Source organism: Myotis myotis, unplaced genomic scaffold (genome assembly GCF_014108235.1).
Source record: "Myotis myotis isolate mMyoMyo1 unplaced genomic scaffold, mMyoMyo1.p scaffold_m19_p_8, whole genome shotgun sequence".
Classification (NCBI taxonomy): Eukaryota; Metazoa; Chordata; class Mammalia; order Chiroptera; family Vespertilionidae; genus Myotis; species Myotis myotis.
Genome location: NW_023416390.1, coordinates 32,769,998 through 32,795,024, shown reverse-complemented (window position 1 = coordinate 32,795,024; position 25,027 = coordinate 32,769,998). Strand labels below are relative to the sequence as shown.

At 50.5% G+C, this 25,027-nt stretch overlaps 1 protein-coding gene across 1 annotated transcript in view; it reads right to left on the bottom strand.

Moving 5' to 3' along the window:
* The window catches only part of MROH2A (maestro heat like repeat family member 2A), a 42,905-nt gene that overhangs the window by 16,720 nt on the left and 1,158 nt on the right, over positions 1 to 25,027 (bottom strand). The window contains exons 3-23 of the mRNA XM_036320291.1: positions 23,460 to 23,591; positions 23,070 to 23,232; positions 20,395 to 20,493; positions 19,409 to 19,560; positions 18,712 to 18,855; positions 17,958 to 18,050; positions 17,701 to 17,779; positions 17,504 to 17,617; positions 14,097 to 14,173; positions 13,056 to 13,175; positions 12,622 to 12,732; positions 10,651 to 10,798; positions 9,567 to 9,607; positions 9,000 to 9,141; positions 8,721 to 8,773; positions 7,774 to 7,881; positions 6,053 to 6,172; positions 5,583 to 5,705; positions 3,858 to 4,010; positions 2,655 to 2,777; positions 1,636 to 1,715 (exon numbers count right to left, since the gene is read on the bottom strand). Of these exons, the coding sequence (XP_036176184.1) occupies positions 1,636 to 1,715; positions 2,655 to 2,777; positions 3,858 to 4,010; positions 5,583 to 5,705; positions 6,053 to 6,172; positions 7,774 to 7,881; positions 8,721 to 8,773; positions 9,000 to 9,141; positions 9,567 to 9,607; positions 10,651 to 10,798; positions 12,622 to 12,732; positions 13,056 to 13,175; positions 14,097 to 14,173; positions 17,504 to 17,617; positions 17,701 to 17,779; positions 17,958 to 18,050; positions 18,712 to 18,855; positions 19,409 to 19,560; positions 20,395 to 20,493; positions 23,070 to 23,232; positions 23,460 to 23,591 (2,375 nt within the window). The remainder of the gene's footprint in view (positions 1 to 1,635; positions 1,716 to 2,654; positions 2,778 to 3,857; positions 4,011 to 5,582; positions 5,706 to 6,052; positions 6,173 to 7,773; positions 7,882 to 8,720; positions 8,774 to 8,999; positions 9,142 to 9,566; positions 9,608 to 10,650; positions 10,799 to 12,621; positions 12,733 to 13,055; positions 13,176 to 14,096; positions 14,174 to 17,503; positions 17,618 to 17,700; positions 17,780 to 17,957; positions 18,051 to 18,711; positions 18,856 to 19,408; positions 19,561 to 20,394; positions 20,494 to 23,069; positions 23,233 to 23,459; positions 23,592 to 25,027) is intronic.

Here is a 25,027-nt window from a genome sequence, read left to right as displayed (position 1 = left end):
GACTGTGGGCGGGCTCCAGGGTGTGTCTGGCCTGCCTTGCTCAGTCTTGATCTGCTGGACCCCAGAAGCAAGCTACCCTACCAGTTGGAGCATCTGCCCCCTGGTGGTCAGTGCATATCATAGTGAGCAGTTGAGCGGCCTTAGCATATCATTAGCATTTTACACTTTGAACAAACGACCGGATGACTGGACACTTAGCATATTAGGCTTTTATTATATAGGCTGTATCTAAGTTTTTTGCTTAACCTCTTCCTGCCCCCATTTCTGAAATGGGTAAGTCTGTTACATGCTTCAATGTTTCTGGATCTATTTTGTTCGTCAGTTTATTTTGTTCATTAGATTCCACGTATAAGTGAGATCATCTGATACTTATCTTTCTCTGATTGGCTTATTTCACTTAGCATAATACTCTGCAGGTCCCTCCATGCTGTCTCAAAGAATAAGAGATCCTTCTTTTTTACAGCTGCCTAGTATTTCATTGTGTAAATGTATCACAGCTTTTTTATCCACTCATCTACTGATGGGCACTTGGGCTATTTCTTGATCTTAGCTATACCTTAATCAATCATGCTCAAGCCTAGGTGCATTTTAGAATCACCTGGAGAGTTTTTGAAGAACCCTAGGGCCTTGTCAGGCTCCATGGATCCTTATTTAGAGCTCTTGGGGTGGGGCCAGGGTATCTGTATTGGTAAAGGTTCCCCACTGGCTCTATTGTGCCTCTAGAATCATTGGGAGTGACTTTAACTTTAATAAACTCCTGCCTCCCTCCCCCAAAGGGGTTCTGTCCTGCTGGAAGCTTCCAACTCCTACCCACATCCCTCTACTTTGTTTAAGCCCAGATCAAAAGGTAAACTCCTTTTGCCAGCTCCTTTTTCTAGTCCCTGTTATAACAACTGAATTGCATCTTGCTAGTAGCCCCCTTTTTCTGGTCTTAGATTTTTTTTGTTGTTCACCTACAAACACTCAGTGCTGACCTCTAATTCCTTGTGTATGTGTTCGCCTTACCTCTGAGTCCCTGAAGGGATGTTTGTGAAATTGATTTCAAATCTGTCCATGTGTTGCCTCTAAACCAACAGGCAGTTCTGCTATGAGTTTAAATGATGAATCTCCTAACTGGTGGAGATTTCCTAAAGAGGACCCAACCACTTCAAATACAGATTTTACAAACACATAGCTGCTCTTCCCCTACCCCTCACCCCACCGGTGGATGGACAGTTCCAGAAGACACACCTCAGGTATTCTATTACTTATATTATTTGTATAACTGAATTAATACCATGCTGATACCTAACTTCCTTGACTGAGCCCAACCCAGCTGGAAGGAGGCCCTCTTCCTGCTGGCTATTCAGGGTCACTGTGTGACCTTTTGCTCGAAACATCTCCTAATGGACCAAAGAATAGCCTACCTCTCTGCCAGTCACCTCCCATCCAAGGAGAAGAGCACAGCCTGAAATATTGTTGAGAATTATGGACAAGATGCATGAAGCAGACTCCCATCACCCAGGATGGCCCATTGCCCGGGAGCTGCCACCCAAGACCCCTGCTACGGAGGCAGACCGGCACCAAGGAGTGCTGAGGGATGATTTGCATCTGCCCAGGAGAGGTGCCTGGGGCACAAGCAGGGGCCCGGCTCACCTCAGGTGCAGGAGGGCATCCATGGCCATGGTGCGCATGGGAGACACCAGATTGTCGGTCGGCTCCGCCTTGATGATTGCCTGCCCGGCAGAGCAGGGCAGTGAGCTGCCAAGCCACCCAGAGGCCCAGGCCAGGAAGGATGGGGCCCTTAAATGTCAGGGGCCCTGATGGTGGCAGCACTCCCAGCATTAATGCCAGGAAGACCTGACATTTTTAGAATCACTTGGCCTTTGCCTTTTTTGGGGAAGGGCATAATCTGGTGAAAGGTGTGGGACTCAAGATGGACGTGTGATTCCCACTCAGGTCTGCATTACTCGACTGTATCCTTGGGAAAACCACTTCTCCTGCCTGAGACCAAGTTCCCTTACATGTAAAATGAGGACTTGGCAGTCCTGTGACTGGTGTGAAATGACATGCACAGACCTCCTGGTCCAGGCAAGAGCCAAAGTCACGTTCGCTTCCTTCTCGGGGCCTCCTGTACCACCCACATCTCACTTCCCTCCTGAACTGCTTCCGACACAGCCGGAGCGGTGTCCGGGGCTAAGGCATTGCAGGGCATGGGGAGGTCTGGGGCCAGGGCAGTGGCTGTCCCACAACCTCCATCAGCACCTGTCACTGCTTCTTGCCTTTGGGTGATGGACACTTTCTAGATCTTATCAAAGTTCTGTGCAAAAATAGTTTTAAGCTCTGTCTGCAGCCAACACCTGCCCAGAGGTCCTTCCTAAGTACAGAGAAATGCTGGGGCAACATGGGGCTGAGCTGGTGGACCTGTGTGTCCCCACCCTGAACCCACCCCCTCAGGGGCACACAGAGCCAGGCTGTTTCCTGGCTATGAAACCCTTTATCAGATATGAGACTCTCATCTCAGAGCTCCTACAGTTGGATCACAGCAGAACTGAGACAGAATGGGCTTCAGAGACCCGGGAGGCCCCTCGTCCCTCAGACGCCCTCAGGGACTTGCAGAGTTAGACCCCACACTGCCCAGGCCCCAGGCCCCAGGCCCCAGGCTCCCAGCTTACCATTATAATGGCAGTAAGAGTCATCTTCTGGGCAAATTGAAAGTCCCCCGGGCCCTTGAGGTTTTCGATGGCACTCGAGATCTGCACCACACTCTTCATGAAGGCCATTTTGAGGCAGATGTCCTGTGCGCAGACCAGGCAGCGGGATGGAAGAAGCGTGTTGTGAGTGAGTCCAAGAATCCCCAGCCAAAGTCTTCGTGCCTGGACCCTGCAGCCGCCTATGGATGCTCCTCCCACCACCCTGAGAGACAGCCAGCCTCATTCTATCCTTCAGCCACTGACAGAGCACCTGCCTCTTGGTAGGGCTGTGGGCCAGACCCCCCCACACCTGCACCTGAGGGCAGCAGTGCCAGTCACTGAGCACCCTCGCTGGCCAGGGGCACCAAGCCCTGTGTGTCATAGGAGATAAAAGTTATTGAGATAAAACCTCTTTGCTTTTACAACATGGATGAATCTTGAGGGCATTTTAATACTGGATGATTCTGCCTATACGAGGTACCTGGAGCAGTCAGACTCAGAGACAGGAAGTGGAACAGCTGCCAGGGGCTGGAGAGGTGGCTGGGCAGTCATTCGATGGGTGCAGAGTTTCAGTTTTGAAGGACAAGGGGTGCTGGAGATGGATGGTGGTGATGGATGCACAACTACGTGAATGTACGTAATGCCACTTAACAGGGTCATGATGGCAACATTTAGGTTACGGGTATTTTACTACAATTTTAAAAATAATAACAAAATAATATGTGCTTCTTTCTCTGTGTTTTCCCTTCCTTGTTATTCGAAGAAAGTAGCTAGTCCCTTTGCATTTCTGAAGACAACCCCACATCTTGTCCCTTATGGAAGGCCAAGGGGCAGCTGTCTGGGGTGGAGGGCAGAGGCTAGGGTAGAAGGAGGGAGGGAGACTGGAAAGGGGGGCTCATCTTGTGACTTCTGAGGACCCATGCTCACCCCTCCCAGCACTTGAGGGCGGGGCTACATGCCAAGTCCTCCTGCAGCAAAAAATAGCACAGACTGGGGCAATGGGCCTCCCAAATGCTGGGAGTCATGTAGGACTCCTGGATGTCCCCATGTGGGCCATGGGCTGCCTGGACCCAGCTCCCGGCTTCACCACCACCCAAAGAGGAATGCAGGGTGACATTCTGCCTGCCTGGCTAAAGGAGGGCATCTCCTGGGCACTGATGGTGGGTCTGTGTCCTCCTGGGTTACCTGGGAGCTGCTGGTGTAGTGGTGAATGATCTTGGCGGTGATGGGGGTGTCCACATGAGTGAGAAGCATCTGCCAGTGGCAGTGCAAGGCCACACAGCTGTACATCACCATGAGAGCGCTCTTCACTGTCTCCCGCCTCCAGGGGTGGTCCTTCTGCAAGGCCAATGACAAGGAGAAGACCTGCTGGGTCGGGGTAATGTGCTCAACTTGCCCTGCTAGGAGCGAGCAGGGTCAGCCCCAGCTGCTCTCGGATCGTCTCTGGTTACAAGACCAAAAGAGCCACTGAGTCAGCCAACTGTGCCTAAAACAGTCGTTCATTCAGTACTTTTTTATTGAGCACCTACAACATGCTGGGCCCTGGGTGTAGCGTGGTGAGTAAGTCAGAGCAAGGTCAGACTGTCCATTAGCTGTGAGTAGTTGGCTGTGTGGAGACTCCTAAGCAGAGGCAGGCTGTGCATTCCCTCATACCCGCACCTGCCAGGCACCTGCTCTGGGCCAGGGGCTCTCATGATGCTGGGGATCCAGCAGGAACAGACACCTCAGCCCTGCTCTCCTGAGAGGAGGTGTCGGAGACCACCAAACCCTCCGTGGATGTGAGGCTGGGGGCCCCTGAGCCCTGCCAGGCTGCAAATAAAAAATCCAGGTCTCAGGTACTGCTCTGTGGAGCAGGTTGAGAGATACTCTCCATCCAAACAGCTAGACCCCAGGGCAAGGATGGAGGTCAAGGCCAAAGCCTGAGGCGTCAGTGACTCCAGATGACTGCCCACTGGGCCTCCGCCAACCTGTGGCACCAGGCCCTGCAGCAGGAAGCTGGACCAGAGGCTGGCCATGGCTGCTTGGGTCCAACGCCTGGCTTTACCACTGGCCAACTGCACGCCTTTGGACAAGCTTCACTGCTCTCATCTATACCACCTCCATCCAAGCCCCATTCTTTCACTGAGGCAGAGCTCCCAACACGTGGAAAGCACCTTCACTTCTTCAGACCCAGTGGGGCTGGACGAGGCCTGGGACCCTGCACCGCCAGCCTGCACCATGAATAGCTCATCATGGTACCCTCATCATGATTAGCTAAAGGCTCAGACTCCTGTGAAATATCTGGGTTCTGGAAAGGCCCACCTTGTGTTCTTTAAATTATCCAACAGCAAAAGCTCTGTTGGAGGTGGCCTCCAGATTGCAGTCATTTTTGAGGATAGGAGACACGGAGGGGGGTTCTTTTCTTTTTTTAAATGTTTTTATTGATTTTTTTTGAGAGAGAGAGAGGAAAGGAGAGTGATAGAAATATCCATGTGAGAGAAACATAGATCGGCTGCCTCCTGCATGTGCCCTGACGGGGAATCGAACCCGTGAACTCTTGGTTCATGGATCAATGCTCAACCTCTGAGCAACACTGGCCAGGCAAGAAGAGAGGTTCTTATTGTGATTGGGTAAGAACCTTGGTTGGGTGCTGAGAGCACTGTTGCTCTAAGACCCTGGTCGGCAAACTGCGGCTCGCGAGCCACATGCGGCTCTTTGGCCCCTTGAGTGTGGCTCTTCCACAAAATACCACGTGCAGGCGCGCATGTACAGTGCGATTGAAACTTCGTGGCCCATGCGCAGAAGTCAGTATTTTGTGGAAGAGCCACACTCAAGGGGCCAAAGAGCCGCATGTGGCTCGCGAGCCGCAGTTTGCCAACCACTGCTCTAAGAGGCCCCTAGAAACCTGGTTGTAGAGAGAAGGAGCCTTACCCGCCAAGCACCGATCTGCCAGGACTCCTCTGATTCCTGAATCCTCTCCTCAAAGTCCTGGAGCACACTCAGCACGGTCTTCACCTGGCCCTGGGCGCACAGGCCAAAGCACAGAATCACACCCTGTGGGGAGACCCAGTCAGCTGGGGTGAGGGGGCAGGAAGGGGGCAGAGGAGCCACCATACACACATACACACGTGCACACACATTGGTGCACACACGTATGTATGTATACACATAAACAAGTACACACATGCACACATGGGTACACGTATCTATACAAAGGAACACACATACACACTCACGCACACACAGGTACACACACAGAGACATGAATGCATATGCGTGTGCATGCACAGGCACACATGTGCACATACATGCACACACATGCATGCGTGCATGCATATGCCATATCCCCTGAGGGTCCAGAGAGCTCTGACGGATAGGAGGGGGCTACAGAGTGCCTTCACCTCTCGGTCAAAGTCCTTGCTGTAGTCGGTCTTATACAGCAGCTCCAGCAGCAACACCTCCACCTTATCAGCCTCCAGGCCTGTGGCCAAGGTGGAGCCCAACGCCCGGTACAGGAAGCTCTAGAATGTCAGAGGACAAAGGAACTTCAGTGTACAGTCTTTAAAATAAATGTTCAGGGGCAGTTGGACTGTATGTACAAGGACAAGCATATTATAAATAATGGGGCCCAAATTTCTCTCCTATACAAAGTGAAACAATTTACACTCCCACCAACTAATCCAAGAGTACCCATTTTCCCACATTCTCCCCCTTAATTGGACATTACCAGTGAGAGGTGGACATTCCCATTTTCATTTATTTCTTTATTAGTCTTGTAGATCACCTTTGCATAGTTTCAAGATCCATTCTTGGAATTTCTGTCTATATTCTTTCCCCATCTCCTGTTCAGTTATTCTCCTATTTTGTTTTCACTTGTAAGAACTTGGCGTATATATTTGAAATCCACATTTAATCCACACAACTGTAGAAGGTAACTATGATTATAGTATTGAGAGATGAGAAAGCAAGCAGGAAGTGGTAGAACCAGAAAGCGTAGTCTAAGGCTCACCTCTTAACAAATGAGTATCAGAAGAATCAACTGGCAGATCACTTTCAGTGGTCTCTTTCCCCCATGTCTCATTTCCCTTTTGATTTTATTTATGATAATTTTATTTTGTCACACGGAAATTTTTCATTTTCATAGAGGAAAGTGTCTTTCTTTTCCTTTGTCTTTTCTGGTTTATTTTCATGCATATGAAGGTCTATTCCATGTTAAGATCATAAAAATACTCACCCCATGTATTCTTCTGGTTGCCCTGTGGTTTTATTTTATTTAGTACACTTCAATCTTTGATCTGGGACAGTGAATCCTTCCTTACCCTGCTTCATTTTCAATATATTTTTAGCTATTCTCTTACTTTTTTCCCCACTCAGATGAACTTTAAAAGAATCTTGTAAAATTTCATAAAATTGTCAAATTTCCATAAAAACTCCTTCTGGGAATTTGACTGGGGAGAAATGATGTTGCAGATTAATTTGAGAACAATGGACACCTTTACAACATTGAGACCCTATTTACGAACAAGAGGTGGTATCTATTTGATTAGGGCTTCTTTTAGCTCCCCTGCCTCTCCTTGCAATTTTGCGTTCTTCACATATTTAACATTTCATGATTGAAGATATGTTGATTATATATTTTACATTGTTATCGCTTCTCGGCCTTTTGGCTAAGATCAAGTGTATATTTTACATTGCACTGGTCCTTTGACTATGTTTTCATTATATTGTATTGTATTTTTTTGTATATAGGAAGATAATGATTTCTGATGTTAATTTTGGCCTTATCTTCTTTACTGCTAAGCTAGAACCTGGAGACTCCTTTAGCCTTCTGTGGCTCTATGTCATCCTCACCCTTTCCCTATCTACCAAAATCTGTTCAGACATCTCAGTCGTGCCTGTTGGATTCTGATATCAGACAACTTCAGGTGGAGAGTGAGGTGAGAAGGATGGGGAAGCTGGTGACTGGAGGAGAGGTTGCCCAGCTTCAACAAGCAGGTTCTTAAAAACACACACACATACACAATACAAAACCCCAATGGTCTGAACCCCCCTTCTCTCTTCCCAGGACCCTGTAGACAGCCGTGGGTACAGCTGCTCTCACACAGCTGATGTGGGGACCAACCTTCTCCAGGGAGGGGCTGTCAAAACTCTCGATCTGGTTATTCAGCTCTTTGGCCAGACGCAGGCTCCAGTTGGAACCTCGAGTCTTCTTAAGGGAGAGTCTCAGAAACTGGGGAGGCAGAAGACATTGGTGTGCAGTGCTCCAGTGAAGCTGTGTGGTACTGAGCAGTGACCCACCTTCTCTAACCCCCTCCCCAATCTGTGAATCACTGGACCCATAAAGTCCTGATCCAGTGCTAACATTCTGGGGGCTTGGGGGTCTGGGGAATAGCTGTGGCTTGTGAGATGGTGGGCAGGGTGTCAGCCATGTGCTGATTTCCTGAGTACTTGGTGTCACAGAATGGAAGGCCCTCTGTTCTCCCTGCTGCTAGACACAGCTGTGGAATGCTTCATACCCCAATCTTCTAACAGGAGAGTGTGTCCTTTAGGGACTCCTAAAATCTCCACATGCCAACCCCACCAAGTGCCTTCCTGTTGTAAATGTTTCCCTCCACGTCCCACGTGGTTCAGAGTTCAGAATCTGGAAGAAGAGCCGCACACAAATGAAAGAGAAAAGACAAGAGATAATTTGGGAATATGGGGGGGGCCAGGCGGGTAAGTCCAACTCAAGAGGAAAGACTTCCACCGGTGCTTATAGGAAAGACTTCCACCGGTGCTTAGGCCGCACCATTTTATAGTCAGAGGTAAACAAGGTAGTGGTTACCATAGTTACACTGTTCTTGTGAGTTTCACTTGTTTTCACCATAGTTACACTTCCTGCACTTCCCTCAGCCCATTAGCTTCCCAGATAAGATCTAGGGAGTGTTATAAGGTCAAGCCTAATTATGTTAAGAGGACTGTGCCCTCTAAGCTGGGACTTGTTTGTCAGTCTGAGGCTTACCCTATATCGGCTCCCCACACCCTCTCGTCCATCCTCCCCAGCCTCCGCAGGCTGGGTCACCTCTTTACCTGAATCAGCTTGTCCGCCCAAGTCTCCTGATTCCAGGTAAACTTAGTATGTTCTGCAGAAAGAAGGATCACACATGTTACTCTCTGCTGCTCCCCTCTGAGGCACCTCCTTAGCCTGGCCTGTGAAGCCCCCCATGGGGCATGCTCACCACACGCTATATTTCCCTCCCCACCTTCCCAAGGACCAAAATAGGCTGTGCTGGTCTACCATAGCCTCGCCTCCTGGTGTGCAAGCCACATAATTAGTACCCCAGTCTGCCCGCTGAGAGGGCACTTCACCTTCCAGGTACTTGATCAGCAGTGGAATCTCCAGCTCCCACATGTCGGCCATGGATGGTGCAATGCTGTGGCTCAGGGTCCTCAGAAGGTTAAGCATGGCTATCCCCCTCCCTTCCCCTTCGTAGGGGGATGACATCAGCACCTGCAGGGAACCCAGACTCCAGTGGGGCTCTGCCCATGGTCTGGGCAGCCCTGGGCTCCTCACCCCCACAAAGAACACCTGGGACCAGATCGTGAGCTCCTTCCCTACCCCATGGGTCATGGGTTAGCATCCGGAGTCCACACAAAGGTGCAAGATGGAGCCCGCCTCCCGGGGGCAGGCAAGCCACTGTCCTGCGGGTGCTTTGAGATGCTCAAAGGCCGAGCAGAGGAATCTGAGAGCAGGTCTGAGTCCACTGTCCCTGGCACACCTATACCAGAGGAACAGCAGGGACCAGGAAAGCTCTGTTGTCCAAGCGTCCAGCTCCCTCCTCCCTCTGGGGGCCCTAGGAATTAGGAGCTTGAGGGAGAGGCACCATAGGACACGGTCTCAGCCAGGCCAGGGCACAACCTGGGCGAGCCACTCACCAGAAGACGGGCCAGCAGCTTCTGCGGTGCAGGTAGGTCCACTGAGGAAGAAGGAGATTCGACCCCTGCTGGAGTGCTTTGCCCAAACCAGGATGTGCCCCACCCTCCGTGTTCCCAAGGTGGAGCTCTACCCTGGAAGGTGCTTTCCTAACACGATCCCATTGTCCACAGAGAGCATATATGGGCACAGGGGATTTTCCATAAAGAACATCACTTTAATTGGCTTATCCTGGGAAGAGTGGAGAATCATGCTATGGGCTGGGGCTTAGAAGATGCTATTTTCAGGATAAGCCCACTTTGTAGTGGACACCAGGGTCTCCCATGAGAGTGTGCGTCTCTTATTGTGAACCTTGGCATCTGTTGAGCCAACAGTAATCAGACACCTGCCCCCCACCTCCCCGCAACTACAGGTGCTGGGAGTCAATGAGTCTGTAAGAAACAAACACAGCGCTTGGACCAGTGGGCAAGGGAGGACCAGGCTTCCTGAGAAGTTGCAAGTGAGAGAGCCGAGTTGGGAGTGGGGGCATGAGGAAGACCTCAGGGGTTGGCCTCATGGGTTGCTCAAAGCAGGCTCCAACCATTTGCTGCCCCTGGGTCCTAAAGGGCACCTCAAATCACTTCCACTGTCAGCCATGCCCATCAGCAAACCCCTGGGCCCTGAGAGCAGCCCCCTGGGAACAGCAGTGTCATCCTGCACATAGCTGGGCCTAGTCACTTTTTTGAGTCTGATGTTCACAGTGCTCAGTCGCGGGGACCACAGAGGAGTGGATTACAGAGGACTCACGATGGGACATCTATAGTTTCTCCATTTGGCTCACAGCAGCTCAGAGAGGTCACATGAGGGGAGAGGCTGAGCAGGACCTCGAAAGGGTAGGGTCTGGGCTGGGTCATTGGGACATGAAGAATGAGCCGCCAGAGGAAGTTTGTCCAGTGTTACTACCTCCTCAGATGAGACAAGGGCAGGCCTTTGGCCTGACTGTTTGGGCTCGGGATCTTCCTGGAGGAGGGGAAGTGTTCAGAGACATGGAGGGTCTCACTTAAGGGACCCGCCCAATCCCACCAGCTGGCTCAGGGATCTGCCCACCATGCCTGCTCTTGCTGGCCACGCTGGCCTCCCCATCCACGATGTGGAACTGGCGTTCCGCCAGGTTTGTGAGGCTGATGCAGATGGGGGTCAAGACCTCCATGTTATCGGTCTCCATGATGTAGCACAAGAGCCTCACCCAAAACTCCTGGTGGAGAGAGGGGGCCAGGATTAGCTGGGACGTCCCATGGCCACACGAGGAGATGGGTCAGGTTCTCCCACAGTGTGGACCTCACCTCAGTTTCCCAAAACTGTACTCCCACCCACTGACAGCCTCAACACTAGCTGGCTCTGCTGTCAACCCCAGTCTTTGTCAGGGCCATCAAGTGACACCTCCCTGATATGGCGGAGGAAGCCAGCTGGTCCTGGGGGCCCAACTCCCACCCCGGCTGACCTCCCACCAACCCCACACCATCACATCCTCTTCGACCAGCACCCTCCCTCTGACCCCAAATCCTACAGAGATGCACACTGGGCAGATGACTCAGCCGAGCTTGCCCACTGTGATGGTCAGGTTTATGTGTCAACATGGCTAGGTGAGAGTACCCAGTTATTCAACCAAACACTCCTCTAGGTGTGGCTGTGAAGGGTTTTGTAATCCTTAAAGGAGATTATCTGAGATAGGGTGGGTGGACTTCATCCCATCAGTTAAAGAGCCTTAAGAGCAAAAAAACTAAGTTTCTCTAAGGAAGAGGATATTCTGCCTTATGACATCAGCAGCAGCTCCTCCTGAGTTTCCAGCCTGCAGGCCTGTCCTGCAAACTTCAGGCTTGCCAGCCCCCCCATTTGCACAAACCAATGCCTTGAAATAAGTTGTGTATATGTATGTGTGTATCTCCTATGGCCCTGTTTCTCAGGAGAACGCTGACTAATATAGATTCTTGGAGCGCCCCAATTTCATCCTACCATCTCCTCCCTCTGTGGATGCTTATTGAACACCCCCAGCTAATCCTGGTCCCCCTAAGCCTCACTATGCATCTCTGGGAGTTTGGACTAAGGCTCCTGTGCTACTAATTAACAAGTGAAGTCACTCAGCTATTCTGGCTGCCAGGACTAGAATCCTCAGCTCCTGGGTTCCCCCGAGGAGGAGGCCTCACGGTGAACTGGAAACAGTATTTTAATCCCGGACGCACTATTTACCAGCTTCGAAGCTGGAGCAAATTTATGTCTCTCTGATCCTTAATTTCCTCTTCTACAAAAGCAGGGTAATAATAAGAGAGCCTAACTCACAGGGCTGTTGGGATCATTCAATGAGTGTCCACGTGCTACACACCTGGCACAGTACCTGCTATATACAGGCTCGGTGAATTGTAGAGATCATTTTTCTTCTAATTATTTCTGTTACTAAGATAAACTGCCACTGGACAGGGGTATCTAGCCCAGGGCCTTACTTAATGGACAATGATTCCCTCCTTGAGCTGCATGGTAAATGTTTCCTATCTTATTGCTATATCACAGTGCATTGCAATTGGAAGTTGACACATTTATTTCTCCGTAAGCCTGTGAATTCATTGGGGTCATACTGTGTCATTTTGGTGTATGTCCTCATGTCTTTACTGTATGTTTATGGAATTAAACCACTAAAATAATTTGTTTTCACACACACACACACACACACACACACACACACACACACACAACTTATCAGGACTGAAGGGGATTTAAGTCAACAAATACATTTCGGGCAATAAGTCAACTGATACATAGTAAGGCTTACTGTGTGCCAGCCATTGCCCAAGCATCTGGGGGCTCTAAGTTCCCATCAAGCATCTGGCTTTGGAACTGGATCTTGAAGGTCTACAGCTCAGGCAATTGGAAGATCAAGGCCCCCACGCATCACAGGCAGTGGGAATGGGAGAAGCAACAGCACAGTCCTGGACATGCACCGTTTCCCCAAGCCTGAGCCATGCAGACATGAGCAATTAGCTTCAGTGTGCCAGCCCGGTGGGCAGGTGGGCGGGGCTCACTCACGTTGGTCATCCCACTGACAGCAGAGGTTATGATCTTCACGGTGTCCATGGTGACTTTGTGGACCATCTTTTCCTCCAGGTCCCTCTGATGAAAGCTCTCCCGGCGATTCGTCTGGAATGCAGAACCGAGGGGTCCCTGCTTGAGGGCTAGCAAGGGGCTTGCTGTGGTCTTGGGTGTGATCTCCTCACCCCCTTGGGGTTGAAGCCCGGACACTGCGTATCCAGGATGCTCAGAGCCGGGAATGCCTCTCTGTGTTTTCTAGACTCCTGCCTGTGTGTCCGCACCCACCTTTGCCTACAGTTCACTGTGTCTGCATACTTGTGTCAAGGACGTATATGCATATAGTTCAAGCTCAGGTACATTCTTTCTCCGACACTTTGGAAACCATTTCCAAAATCCACCTGCTCCATGGTCTGCATGCCAGGACCACTCACCAATTTGTAGGTGGACAGGGTCAGCTGAATGGACACGTACTTTAGGCCCCAGCCTTTGATCCTGTCCTGGAAGCCAGACAGAGCCAGCTGGCCGATGATGCGGAGAATTGCCATTCTCACCTGAGAGGACAGGGCGACAGACACGCTGGGGGTCGGGGTGGGCTCCAGGGTGGGAGGCTGGGCATCCAACACCCAATCCCATGACATGAGACAGTAGAATTGGGGTGCTCTGGGCTGGAAGGGGTCTCAGGAGCCACCTGACCACTACCCACTCTGTTCACTACCCTGCCTCATCCAAGGGATCCCACTCTGCAGCATGTCCACCCCAGAATCTCGCCCGGACCTTTCAGAGACATAGAGTGCACTGCCTTTTACATAGACAGCTCCATCCTCAGGGGACAACCTGAGGCTCCCTGGGGCTCATATGTGGGCCAGCCCAGAACAAGCCTGTTCTCTCTTCCCCAGACAGCCTCCAGCTATTGAAGACAGCTTTGCCTGAACCCCCAGTCCAAATCCCCCATTCCCTCCTTGTTTCTGCTGACCCTCCCATCCTGGACCTCTCGTCCCTGGGGTCGGGCAGCAGCCCCCGGGGTCCAAGGCCAGAACCAAAGCTACACTCCCAGGTGGCCATGGCTGCAGTGGCTCCCTTATTTGGAGGGTGGAGGGTGCATCCCTCATCTGCTTTTTTCACATGCAGTAGTGACCTTACAACACCCCTAGGCAGACTAGCAGCTCTGGCCCAAGCTGAGTCCCCTTGGCCTGCCCTTTGTCCAAGTGTGTCTGAGACCCCAGTAGGCAGCAGTGAGAGTGAGATGAGAGCGAGCCACAGCTTTGATGGGCCTCACTCACCTCCAGCCCTACTCAGGGCTGGCTGGGAGCTAGGTTTCCTACTGAAGGGCGTTACTTCGGGAGGCCGGCCTCCACCCACAGAGCTGGAGAGGAGTCAAGGCGCTGCTGATGGAAAAAGGCCCCTGCCGACTTCCCTTTGCTTCCCAGCAGGGACTTCTGAGCGCCAACCCGTCCAGGTCTCTGCCCTGTTACCTTGGAGCGGGTGTCAGAGATGGTGTTCTTGACCACCCGGATGGCCAGGCAGATGGTCTTGATATTCATTCTGGGATCTGAAAGAGGAAAACCAGCCTGGAGGGCCGATGGCCTCAGGGCTGGGCTCTGAGATGCCCAGAGCAGCAGGAGCTCACCTTCCCTGGACAGGCATCAGGTGGCTTGTCCACGTCACAGCCTCCTGAGCCTCCATTCACCACCACATGCTGAAGGGCACTGCCCTCAGAGCCTCCCAATGCCCGGCCCAGCCCACACTAGTCCACCCTAGGGCAATGTGTTTATGTCTCACTCCCTCAGTCTCTACTCTCTCTCTCTCTCTCTCTCTCTCTCTTAAATTGATGTTTAGAGAGAGGGGAAGGGAGAGAAGGGATAGAGAGATAGAAACATCAACGAGAAAGAAACATTGGTCGGCTGCCTCCTGTATGCCCCACACTGGGTATCAAGCCCACAACCCAGGCATGTGCCCTAACTGGGAATCAAACTGGTGACTTCTTAGGGCCTGGATCAATGTTCAACCACTCAACCACATCAGCGAGGCCCAGGTTTAGTTGTATGTCTCTTTTGAACCCAGTCAGACTCTCCTTGAAAGCAGGGTCACAGCCCCAACTGGTTTGGCTCAGTGGATGGAGCGTCGGCCTGCGGACTCAGGGGTCCCAGGTTCGATTCTGGTCAAGGGCAGGTACCTTGGTTGCGGGCACATCCCCAGTAGAGGGTGTGCAGGAGGCAGCTGATCGATGTTTCTAACTCTTTATCCCTCTCCCTTCCTCTCTGTAAAAAAATCAATAAAATATATTTTAAAGAAAGAAAGCAGGGTCTCCACCTCAGAGCTTCTTAGTCCCCTCAGCTGGGCACACAGTTCTGGGCACACAGTGGGTATGAGTAGGCTACAAAGCATAGCTGTGGAGAGCCTGGGCTCCAGGGCCAGGCTGACCGGGTTCAAAACCTGTCCCCAGTACACCCCAGCTGTGTGACCTCGGGTGAATCACTCAGTTTCCCTCTGTGCCTCAGTTTACTTACCTATAAAATGTGGGTAAGTATAGTGCCTCCCTCACAGAGGTCCTGTGAGCAGTAATGAGTTAGCATGGTGCTTGGCACACAGCACATGCTGCTTTGTGTTTTAAAACTAATGACAGCACATCCTGTTAAAGGAGGAGGAAGATTAAGGGAGATGAGAAAGCACCTCCATGAGAAGGTTCTGGAGAGATAATGTGTGGACAGAATTAGGGTTGGGTGCTTCGGTTGATGTTCAAGTCTAGGTGTTACTGGAATCCCATGCTGGTGGAGGAAAAGCAGGAAATGAGGACAGGCAATCAGGCACTGAGGAGGAATGTTTATTTTTTTTCTGATTGTAAAAATAGTGTATGTTGGCCAGGTGACTCAGTTGATAGGAGCATCGTCCCATACACCATAAGATTGCAGTTTTAATTCCCAGTGGGGGCATGTATGTGAGGCAACCAATTGATGTTTGTCTCTCTCTCTCTCTCTCTCTCTCTCTCTCTCTCTCTCTCTCTCTCTCTTTCTCTCTCTCTCTCATTAGTAAAAACATATCCTTAGGTGAAGATTAAAAAAATAATAGTGCACGCCCAGCCGGTGTGGCTCAGTGGTTGAGCATCAACCCATGAACCAGGAAGTCACGGTTCGATTCCTTACCAGGATGCATGCCCAAGTTGTGGACTTGGTCCCCAGTGGGATGCATGCTGGAGGCAGCCGATCAATGATTTTCTCTCATCATTGATGTTTCTACCTTTCTCTCTCCCTTCCTCGCTCTTAAACCAATAAAACCATTTTTTTTTAATAAAATAAAAATTTTTTAAATAGTGCTGCCCTGGCCAATGTGGCTCAGTTGGTTGGATATCGTCCTGTGCATCAAAAGGTTGCTGGTTTGATTCCTGGTCAGGACACATGCCTGGGTTGTGGGGCTGGATTCCCCGTGGGGCGTGCAGGAGGCAGCCAGTCGATGTTCTGTTCTCTCATCAATGTTTCTCTTTCTCTCTCCCTCTCCCTTCCTCTCTAAAAAAAGTAAAAATATTTTTAAAAATATTGTATGTTCATTGCAAGATTAAAATAAAAAATTACCATTCAACAGTTTAAGTGTGTCTTTTAAAGCCATTTATGCATAAATATATAGATTTCTTTTAAATAACCAAGGCCATGCTATATATACTGTCTCACACTGTATTATTACACTAAATATATAAAGGGCAGCTTTTCCATGAAAAAGTATAGATTGACTACACCCTTAATGGCTGTATAATACTCCATTATTTGGTTATACTATCATTCCACAAATTTTCTATAGAAAAAAATTAGGTTGTTCCTAATGTTTTGCTTTTATGCACAATGTTATAGTGAACATTTGGGCAATTATTTCATTCAGATAATTGACAAAACGTTGGATTGTTGAGCCCAGGTTTTGGTCCCTATCCAATTGAGCATCCAAAATTCTTTATCATTTCACACCTTTGTCAAAGAAGTATAAGAAGCTGGTTTCTTGTTCTTCTAGCCCAGGGATTAGCAAAGTGTAGCCCATGGGCTAAATTCAGCCCAAATCCGGCTTTTGTAAATCAGGTTTTATTGGAACACAGTCATGCTCTGTAGTCTATGGCTGCTTTTGCTCTGCAATGGCAGATTGAGCCACTGTTCCAGAGACCATGTGGCCTGCTGAGCTGAAAATAATTTTACTATCACCTTTTACAGAAAAATGGCTAGGCCAATCTAGTCATCATCATCTCTGCTCACTGGATAGGTAGAAAGGGTCTTATTGATGCTTAAATTTGCATTTCTTGAAGAGAGAGCTTTACTATCAGCAGAAAGTCCTGCACACAATTGCCAGGTTTGTGCCCTGCACACAGACACTCAGTTCAAGGGCTGAGCAGAAGCCACCCAGGCTCTTCTCACCATGTACCTGCAGGGCTGCATGCTGCCAGCAGGGGGCACATTGTTCAAAAGGTGAGGTCTGAGCTAGTGTGTGGCTGGAGACAGTATTTCCCTTTTGATATCAAGGCCAGAGTTGGGGTTTAAGGATTTAGAATCAGGAGTTTAGACTAAAGTTGGGCATTGAGTCAATGATTTAGGGCTATACCTACATGATATATGAGTCTTTCTATTCATCTTTGAGTTAGCTTTGGGATTAGTACTAAGATTTGGGTTAACAGTCTGAAATTCAGACTCAGGTGGAAGCTGGGATTCAGAGTTTAAGGAGAGGGTTAGGGGTGGGGAAGATGGGTCACAGTGCTGGTTAAGTTCAAGGATAGAAAACGTGAAGGAACTGAGAGTGTTGGCTCCTTAGCCCCACCCAGTGGTGTCTATAAAAGAGGAAATGACAGAAGTCCAGACATGGGTGAAACCCACCTCTCCTGACCCCCACCCGCCTTCCTGCCCTTGCTCACCATCTGCGCCCACCACTGCCCTGATCAGGGTGAGGGTTCCCACGCGGATGGCCTCCTTGCTTATCTCCATTTGGCTGAGAAAGAACTTCATCAGCTCCTTAGGGTAGGAGCGAGCTGCAGAGGGAAGGGCAGTTTGAATCCCTCCCACTGAGCCAGAGCAGCGGGGGAGGCAGCCCCAGCTGTGCTCAGAGCCTCACCGAGGGCTATGAAGCAGTGTTCGATCTCCCTCACATTCTGGCTGCTGTACTGCTGCTGGACAGGGACCTTGGTGCACACCTAGGAAGGGGCCATGCAGGGAAGGTGGGTGAGGTCACAGCCGAGCAGTGGAATGTAGGTGCACAGGAGAAAGACAAAGCCTCCGCCACCCTTTTGACCCGGTCGGCCACTTGCCGCAGCCCTCGTCCTACAGATCCACCCTGAGAATGCCATGCCCAGCCGTGCTTGCCAGCCTCACCTGGATGTGCAGTTCTGTGAAAATAGTGTGTAGATGCATTTGGGGGACTGGGGTGCTGGTGATGACCGACACTTCTAGGATCTGCCTCAAGACCTGCAATAGATGGCCAAATGGTGGCAGATGACCTTCCACCAACTCATGGTCACAGTCTAGACACTTGATGATGAGGTGATCCTGGATTTAGGGTAGGCCTTAAATCCAATGACTGGTGTCCTTATAAGAAGAGAAGACACAGAGACAGGGACTGGGATGAAGGCCACGTGAAAATGAAGGACAAGTTAGGAATGATGCTTCCTCAAGCCTAGCAATGCCTGGACACCAGACGCTGGGAAAGGCAAGCAAGGATTCCCCCCAGAGCCTTCAGAGGGAATGCAGCCCTGCCCACACCTTGAATTTAGACGTCTGGTCATCAGAACCTTGAGAGAATAAACTTCTGTTGATTTAAGCCACCCATCTTGTGGTTCTTTGTTATAGCAGCCCCAGGAAACTACACAAAGGTCACAGCCTCACCATGGTCTCTAAAACCCTTTGGAATCTTATCCCTTCCCCCTAAAAGTACCAGGCCCCATGGCTCCTCATAGGGCACAGATGTTGGGTCTGCTGTCAATCGTCCAAATATCAGACATCCCACCTTCCATCCAGATGGCACCTCTCCTCCCCGCCCCCACGCCCCCCCCCCCCCCCCCCCCCGGCCCGCCCTGGTACACTTGGGGACCAAACCTCCAGCCCAGGCGAGTTCCTGCACAGCCCGTACCTGTGTGATGAAGAGGGCCTCCAGGCTGCCCTGGTACTCTGCCAGCAGCAGGGGGAGGTAGTCGTACACCTCCTCCCGCAGGTCATCGTTGGGCAGGAGCAGGTTCAGCATGGGCCTCAGGGACTTGATGACCCCCAGCTTCACCTACCACAGGAGGGGAATCTCAGGATTCCTTGGCCCAGGGCCCCCAGCAAGGACGAGTCATGTCAGCCCTGTCCACAGATTCAAGAAGGTGTGACAGAGGGGACCTTGGAAGTAGAGTTGAGTCCTTGCCCAGGGCCCCACAGGTGAGCAGTGAGACCAGGCTGTCCCCATGAGTCCTGGCTCTCTCACTTAGGTGGCCTTGTACAGGTACTTATTCACTCTGTGTCTCTTTCCTCATTTGTAAAACAGTCCTACGCCATAAAGTTGGCATGGAAATAGCCCCCATAGGTAAACCACATGAAGAGCTCCCACTTGCACATAACACGACCCCCACCTAGAAGTTCCCAGGGCTTTATCAAGCCGGCCTCCTGGGGCACCAGTGCCTGGGCATTCAGGGGCATGACCTCCTAGCTCTGCCATTAATTAGGTCACTATCTCTCTGGGGTCCTGGGAACAAGGCTAGACCCAGCGGTGTCTCAGCTCTCCCAGCCCCACAGGCTAGGGAGCCATTACCTGGGGGAAGGCAGGCCCCCCTAAGAAGGGCTCATCTCACCTCTGGGTTGTAGCTCCTCAGCCACACGGTCACGAAATAGCGATACATGGGGAACAGCTTTATAGCAAACTGCTCCTCGGTCATTACAGGGTACACACTGTCCTCCAGATGCCTCAGGTAGAACTGCACCGTCTCACAGAAGGTCTCCATGGCTACGGTGGGAGAGGGGGAACCCAGAGGGGTAGGAGGCAGGACACAGCCCCATCCACAGAGTCAAAAATATGTGACAGAGGGGACCTTGGAAGTAGGGTTGAGTCCTTCTCCAGGAGGGAGGGAGCGCTCCACACTTCCACAGCTAGTAGGTTACTGAGATGGCCAGGGACAGCCCAGAAAAATCCCCTCTGCATCCCTCTCTCTCTGCCCTCCCAGCTCCTCACCACTCCCTAGTTTTTATCCCATATACCTGTGTATAAAAGAATCCCCCAGGGTTGGGGGGGTGGTATTAAGTACACAGGCATGTCCAGGCCCTGGCCTTTGGGATTCACATGCAGGGGTCAAGGATGAGGCCTGGACATAACTCTTTACCCACATCCCGGGGACGACAATACAGAGGGAAGCAAACCCAGTTTGCCCTATTTTTCTCAGGGTTCAGGGATTTGGGGACCAAGAAAACATTATGTAATGAAAAGTTGGGCAAGGAGATCGGATGTTAATAGCATCAAAGACCTGCCCTAGTCAGGCCCAACACAGAGACATTTCCCCTGGTCTCCTCCCTGAAGGGGAATCCCATCCCCTTCACTGGTCTGAGAAGCTTAACTACAGAGCAAGCTACGCTGAGTCACAGGGACAGCTTTCTCCTCTAAGCCACCTGCCCCCCTGGAGAGCCAATCAGAGGCCACACCAAGCAGTAGATTGAACAAATGTTTGGGAATAGATGAACAAACAGCCTCTGGTTCAACAACCCACACACACACCCACTTCTTACCCCACTTTCCCCTCCAGCACCCTGACTGGGCCAGACCTGCAGGCCCACGGGGGACACGTACCACCACAGATCACCTGGCGCATCTTGGCTTCGTTGACGAGTCTCAGCATGGTGAATATGGTTGCCAGGGTGATGCCCATGTAGGGCATGAACTCAAACACTGTGGTGTGGGGGAGGGGTTGAGGGAGCAGGGTTAGCCAGGAGAAGGTGAAGATGACACTTCCACTCTGCCCCCAACCCAATCCCAGTGCCTGCCGAGACAAGGAATCCCTTTGTGCCCCTATGGCCACAGGAAATAGTGTGGAAGTCAAGAGGTGAAGAGTCAGCTGGATGTAGGTGAAGGGAAAGGAAGACAGAAAAGGGAGGGGCAACAGAGGGACAGAAGGAAGAGAGAGAGCAGAGACAGAGCCATGGGAAAGATGGGAGAGGCAGGAAGTGGGAGACAGTGAGCTCTCAGAGCACGTCGGCTTCCTTGGAATGATGTCTGTTCCCTTTGGGTGTCACAGATTTTCTTGGATGGATGAGAAACAGAAAGAAAGAGAGTGAGGAAGAGGAACTGAAGGAAGACCAGCAGGCAGAAAAGAGGAGGGCAGAGAAAGAAAGGAAACAGAGATGGGAAGGGGACAGAGAAAAGAGGTTGTTCGGAGAAAGAGTAACAGGTGACAGGCCCTACTCCGACACCCCTCTGAGCCTAGGCCTTCCACTGTGCTGGGAGCCCCCATCCCCACCAACATGCTTTCTTTAGACTTTCCTTCCCTGGCTGGGCCCCTTCCTCCTATTCATCCATCTGTCCCTCTGTCCTGGTTCTCTGGCCTCAGCACACAAGAGGCCTAGGCCCTCCCTTGCCCCTGAACCCCTCCAGCTGTCATCTCATAGCAAGTGATCGATCCTCTTTGTCTTCACCCTTCCCACCTCCCTCCAGCCTGACCATGCTCCATCCCCAGCACACCATGAAACTCTTCTTGGCCAAGCAGCCTTCTCCAGCCTCATCTTACTGGATCCTTCAGCAAGATGGGACACAACTGCCCCTGGGCCCTTGCTGAATCACTGTCCTCTTTGCAAGGCCCACCACACTGCACTGTCCTCACCTTCCTCCCCGTTCTTACGATCCCTCCTAAGACTTCTTAATGCTAAGGCTTCTCTCTTCTCTTCTCTCTTTACTTTCATGCTCTTGGGGTCAGTGGCTTTGAACACCACCTACACTCTGAGGTCCCTTGGTAGGAAAGCTGAGCCCCGACCTGCCCTCTGAACTCAGCATCCACACATCAGCTCCCCACATGACCTCTCCAGTTGGACATCTCACAAGGAATGCAAACTCCATACATACAAATGAGGTTCTTTCTGAGCCCCCAAGTTATCTCTCTCTCCATGTTTCCCATCTCAGGACATTAACAACCATATACCCTATTGCTCAAACCTGAAATGTGAGAGTCATTCTTGCTTCCTCTTTGCCTTCTACACACAACTTATAGTTTCATGCCCAAGCCCCACCCATACCTTCCATCTGTTCACTGCTCACCAAATGCACTCCAACCCAAGTCACCATCACCACCCCTTCACACATCTTCCATCTCCATCCACACAATAGCTCAGTTACATCAGACAATTCTGCAGCCTTGAAATCCCTCAGTAGCTTTCTAGTGCCCTCAAATACAATCCAGACTCTCTACCCACTTGGCCTGCCTAACTTTCCAACCTCATCTTATACCATCTCCCCTGGCTCTCTAACTCCAGACACACTGACCTCTCAGCTCTTCAGAGAAGCCAAGCTTTTTTTCCTGCCTCAGGACCTTTGCACATGATGTTCTCTTAGTGCAGCGGTTCTCAACCTGTGGCTCACGACCCCTTTGGGGGTCGAATGACCCTTTCACAGGGGTCGCCTAAGACCATCGGAAAACACATATATAGTTACATATTGTTTTTGTGATTAATCACTATGCTTTAATTATGTTCAATTTGTAACAATGAAAATACATCCTGCATATCAGATATTTACATTACGATTCATAACAGTAGCAAAATTACAGTTATGAAGTAGCAACGAAAATAATTTTATGGTTGGGGGTTGCCACAACATGAGGAACTGTATTAAAGGGTCGCGGCATTAGGAAGGTTGAGAACCACTGTCTTAGTGCATCCCGTTCTTCACACAGATATCATCATCTCATCATTTAGGTCACAGTTGAAATATAACTGCCTCAATGAGGACCCTACAGAGATGAAGTCCTCTCCCTCATCCTGATTTCAAGCAGCCACCTGGCTGTCCTCTTCACAACCTCATCTCTTATTATGATCACTTATTTTCTTGTTTACTTGTTTATGGTCCTTTATGAGGGTAGAGACTGTGCATGTTTAATTCCCTGTTGTGGCCCAACACTCACCGCAATGCCTGCATGGACTTAGTACCTCTTTTGTGGAATGAAGGGAAAGGGAATGAGAGAAGGGAAATAAAATGAGAGAGGGAGATGAGAAGACAGAGAAGAACAAAGCCTCAGAGGAAGAGGAGCGAGAGTTTTGGAGGAGATGGAAGGATGGAGAAATATAGACCAAAATGTGAGGCAGAGACAGACAGAGAGAATCTTGACAGCTGAGAGATCCAGGGAGATGAAAAGAAGGAATTCCAGAAAAAGACAAGAAAAGAGAGAAATGGAGGGGGCAGGGGGTGCAGAGACTAGGAGGAAGTGCTGGGCCAGCCCGAAGGGGCCAGGAACTGGGTTGAGGGCCCCCACACCCTACCATTGCCATTGGCCAGCTTTGCCAGGGTGATGATGACAAACTCGTCTGTGAGGTCGAGGGGCTTGAGACGGTGCTGCATCTCATACATGACCACACTGAAGTGGTTCCGGGACAAAGCTACCAGGGTGTCACTGGCCACCTCTGCCTTCATGTAACCCTCCACCTGAGGGGACCGGAGAGGGACATGTGGTGTGACCACCAGCTGGATCCTCATAAAACCCTCCAGTCCCATGCCTTCTCCAGCCCCGCTGGGCCCCCTTGGGCTCAGCCTGTTCTTGCCCTATGAAGTGGTTGGACAAGAGCCTTGGTTGTCACAGACCATACCCACCAATAGTCCCACCCTAGTTTGGCAGAGACACAGATAACCAATGGAGCCCAGAGTTCCACTACCTCCAGGATCTCCCGCATCTCCTTGGAGGCAATGGTCACCAGCCTGTGGACACACTGCTCCTCCAGCTCCCCCTCCTGCTGAATGATCTCCTGCAGGATGTTGTAAATGTTGACTTTCCGCTGGGTGGATATCTGAGGAATAAGCATGGCAGGCGGGAAAATCCCAAGCTTCAGACCCCTACTCCTCCATCTTCCATCGCCTGTCCTTGCCTCCGCCATCGAACTCCTCCAACTGGCCCCATCAGTGTGGCCTGCAAATGGTTCCCTCTTCCCTGTGTTCAGTCTGACATGCTCAGCAAGGCAGGTGTCAAATAGTCAGCATGCCAGGTCTTCAAGACTTGGCACTGGCCCAACTGAGAGTCCAAGAAGTTGGGTTTGCTCTGCCCTTTGCCCTAGTGAGGGGGCGCTCCAGGCCAGGGAATGTTCCTCTATCTCTATTTCAATTCCTAGATAGCACTTATCACTGTTATAAATTATAGGATTGCACGAAGAGGTTGTAATCCAGACCACACCCGGGGAGCTGGATTTGAGAATGACTCTCATTTATTCAGGTACGACGAGCCACTCTCAAGAAATGAGGGATGACTCTGTATGTGGGCCATTGCCTGCAAAGCCCTCTGGGAAGTCTGCTTCCTCCCCCAGGCAGTAAGAAGATCACTTTCCAACAGTCCAGACATCTCAGCATATTTGGGGACCTCAAGAAGAGAGGAATGCACCCAAATTTATATGTTCTACTCGTGAAATCTGATACAGAGAGTGTTGGTCTTTTTTTCCTAGTCTTTGTTTAGTGAGTCAAGAGAGGCTAGTAAAACACCAACCAGGGATTCCTTGTGGCCATTGCTGTTCAGTGCCACAAGGCTCGAGATCAGGGATTCACAACAGGTCCTTTCTTTTTTGTTGTTGCTTCCTAAGGAGTCTTCTTAGACATTTCTCCCCTAATCGGCCCTCATGAAACCTTGATTCCACACATATAGTATGTACCTGTTTATGGGCTGTATACAGGACTGTGCTTTATACATAAAAAAGTGAGATTTTCTCCGCTCCCCTCCAAGAACCAGTTTTACCCGTTTGGGGGCAGTATTGCACCCCATTTGTTGAGAATAACTGCTCTGGGTTTTCAAAGTAAACTCTAGAAGGCCTATGTGCATAATCAGCACTCTTAATAAACCCACATAAATGGCTGGGCAAATTGTAATAAGAACAGTCTTTCCTGCGATCAAGATTAATCCCTGGAGAATATTTATGAGCACAAGAGAAAAACTGTTCAAAACTTGGAAACTGGCATAAAACAGGCACTCAGTGGCCTTCCAGTGTGTGGTGCTGCCTGCCAGCCACTTGGGGGTTCTCAGTGCCTTTATCTTGGACTGTCTAGGCCAGCGGTTCTCAACCTGTGGGTCGTGACTCCTTTGGGGGTCGAATGACCCTTTCACAGGGGTCGCCTAAAACCATTGGAAAACACATATATAATTACATATTGTTTTTGTGATTAATCACTATGCTTTAATTATGTTCAATTTATAACAATGAAAATACATCCTGCATATCAGATATTTACATTATGATTCATA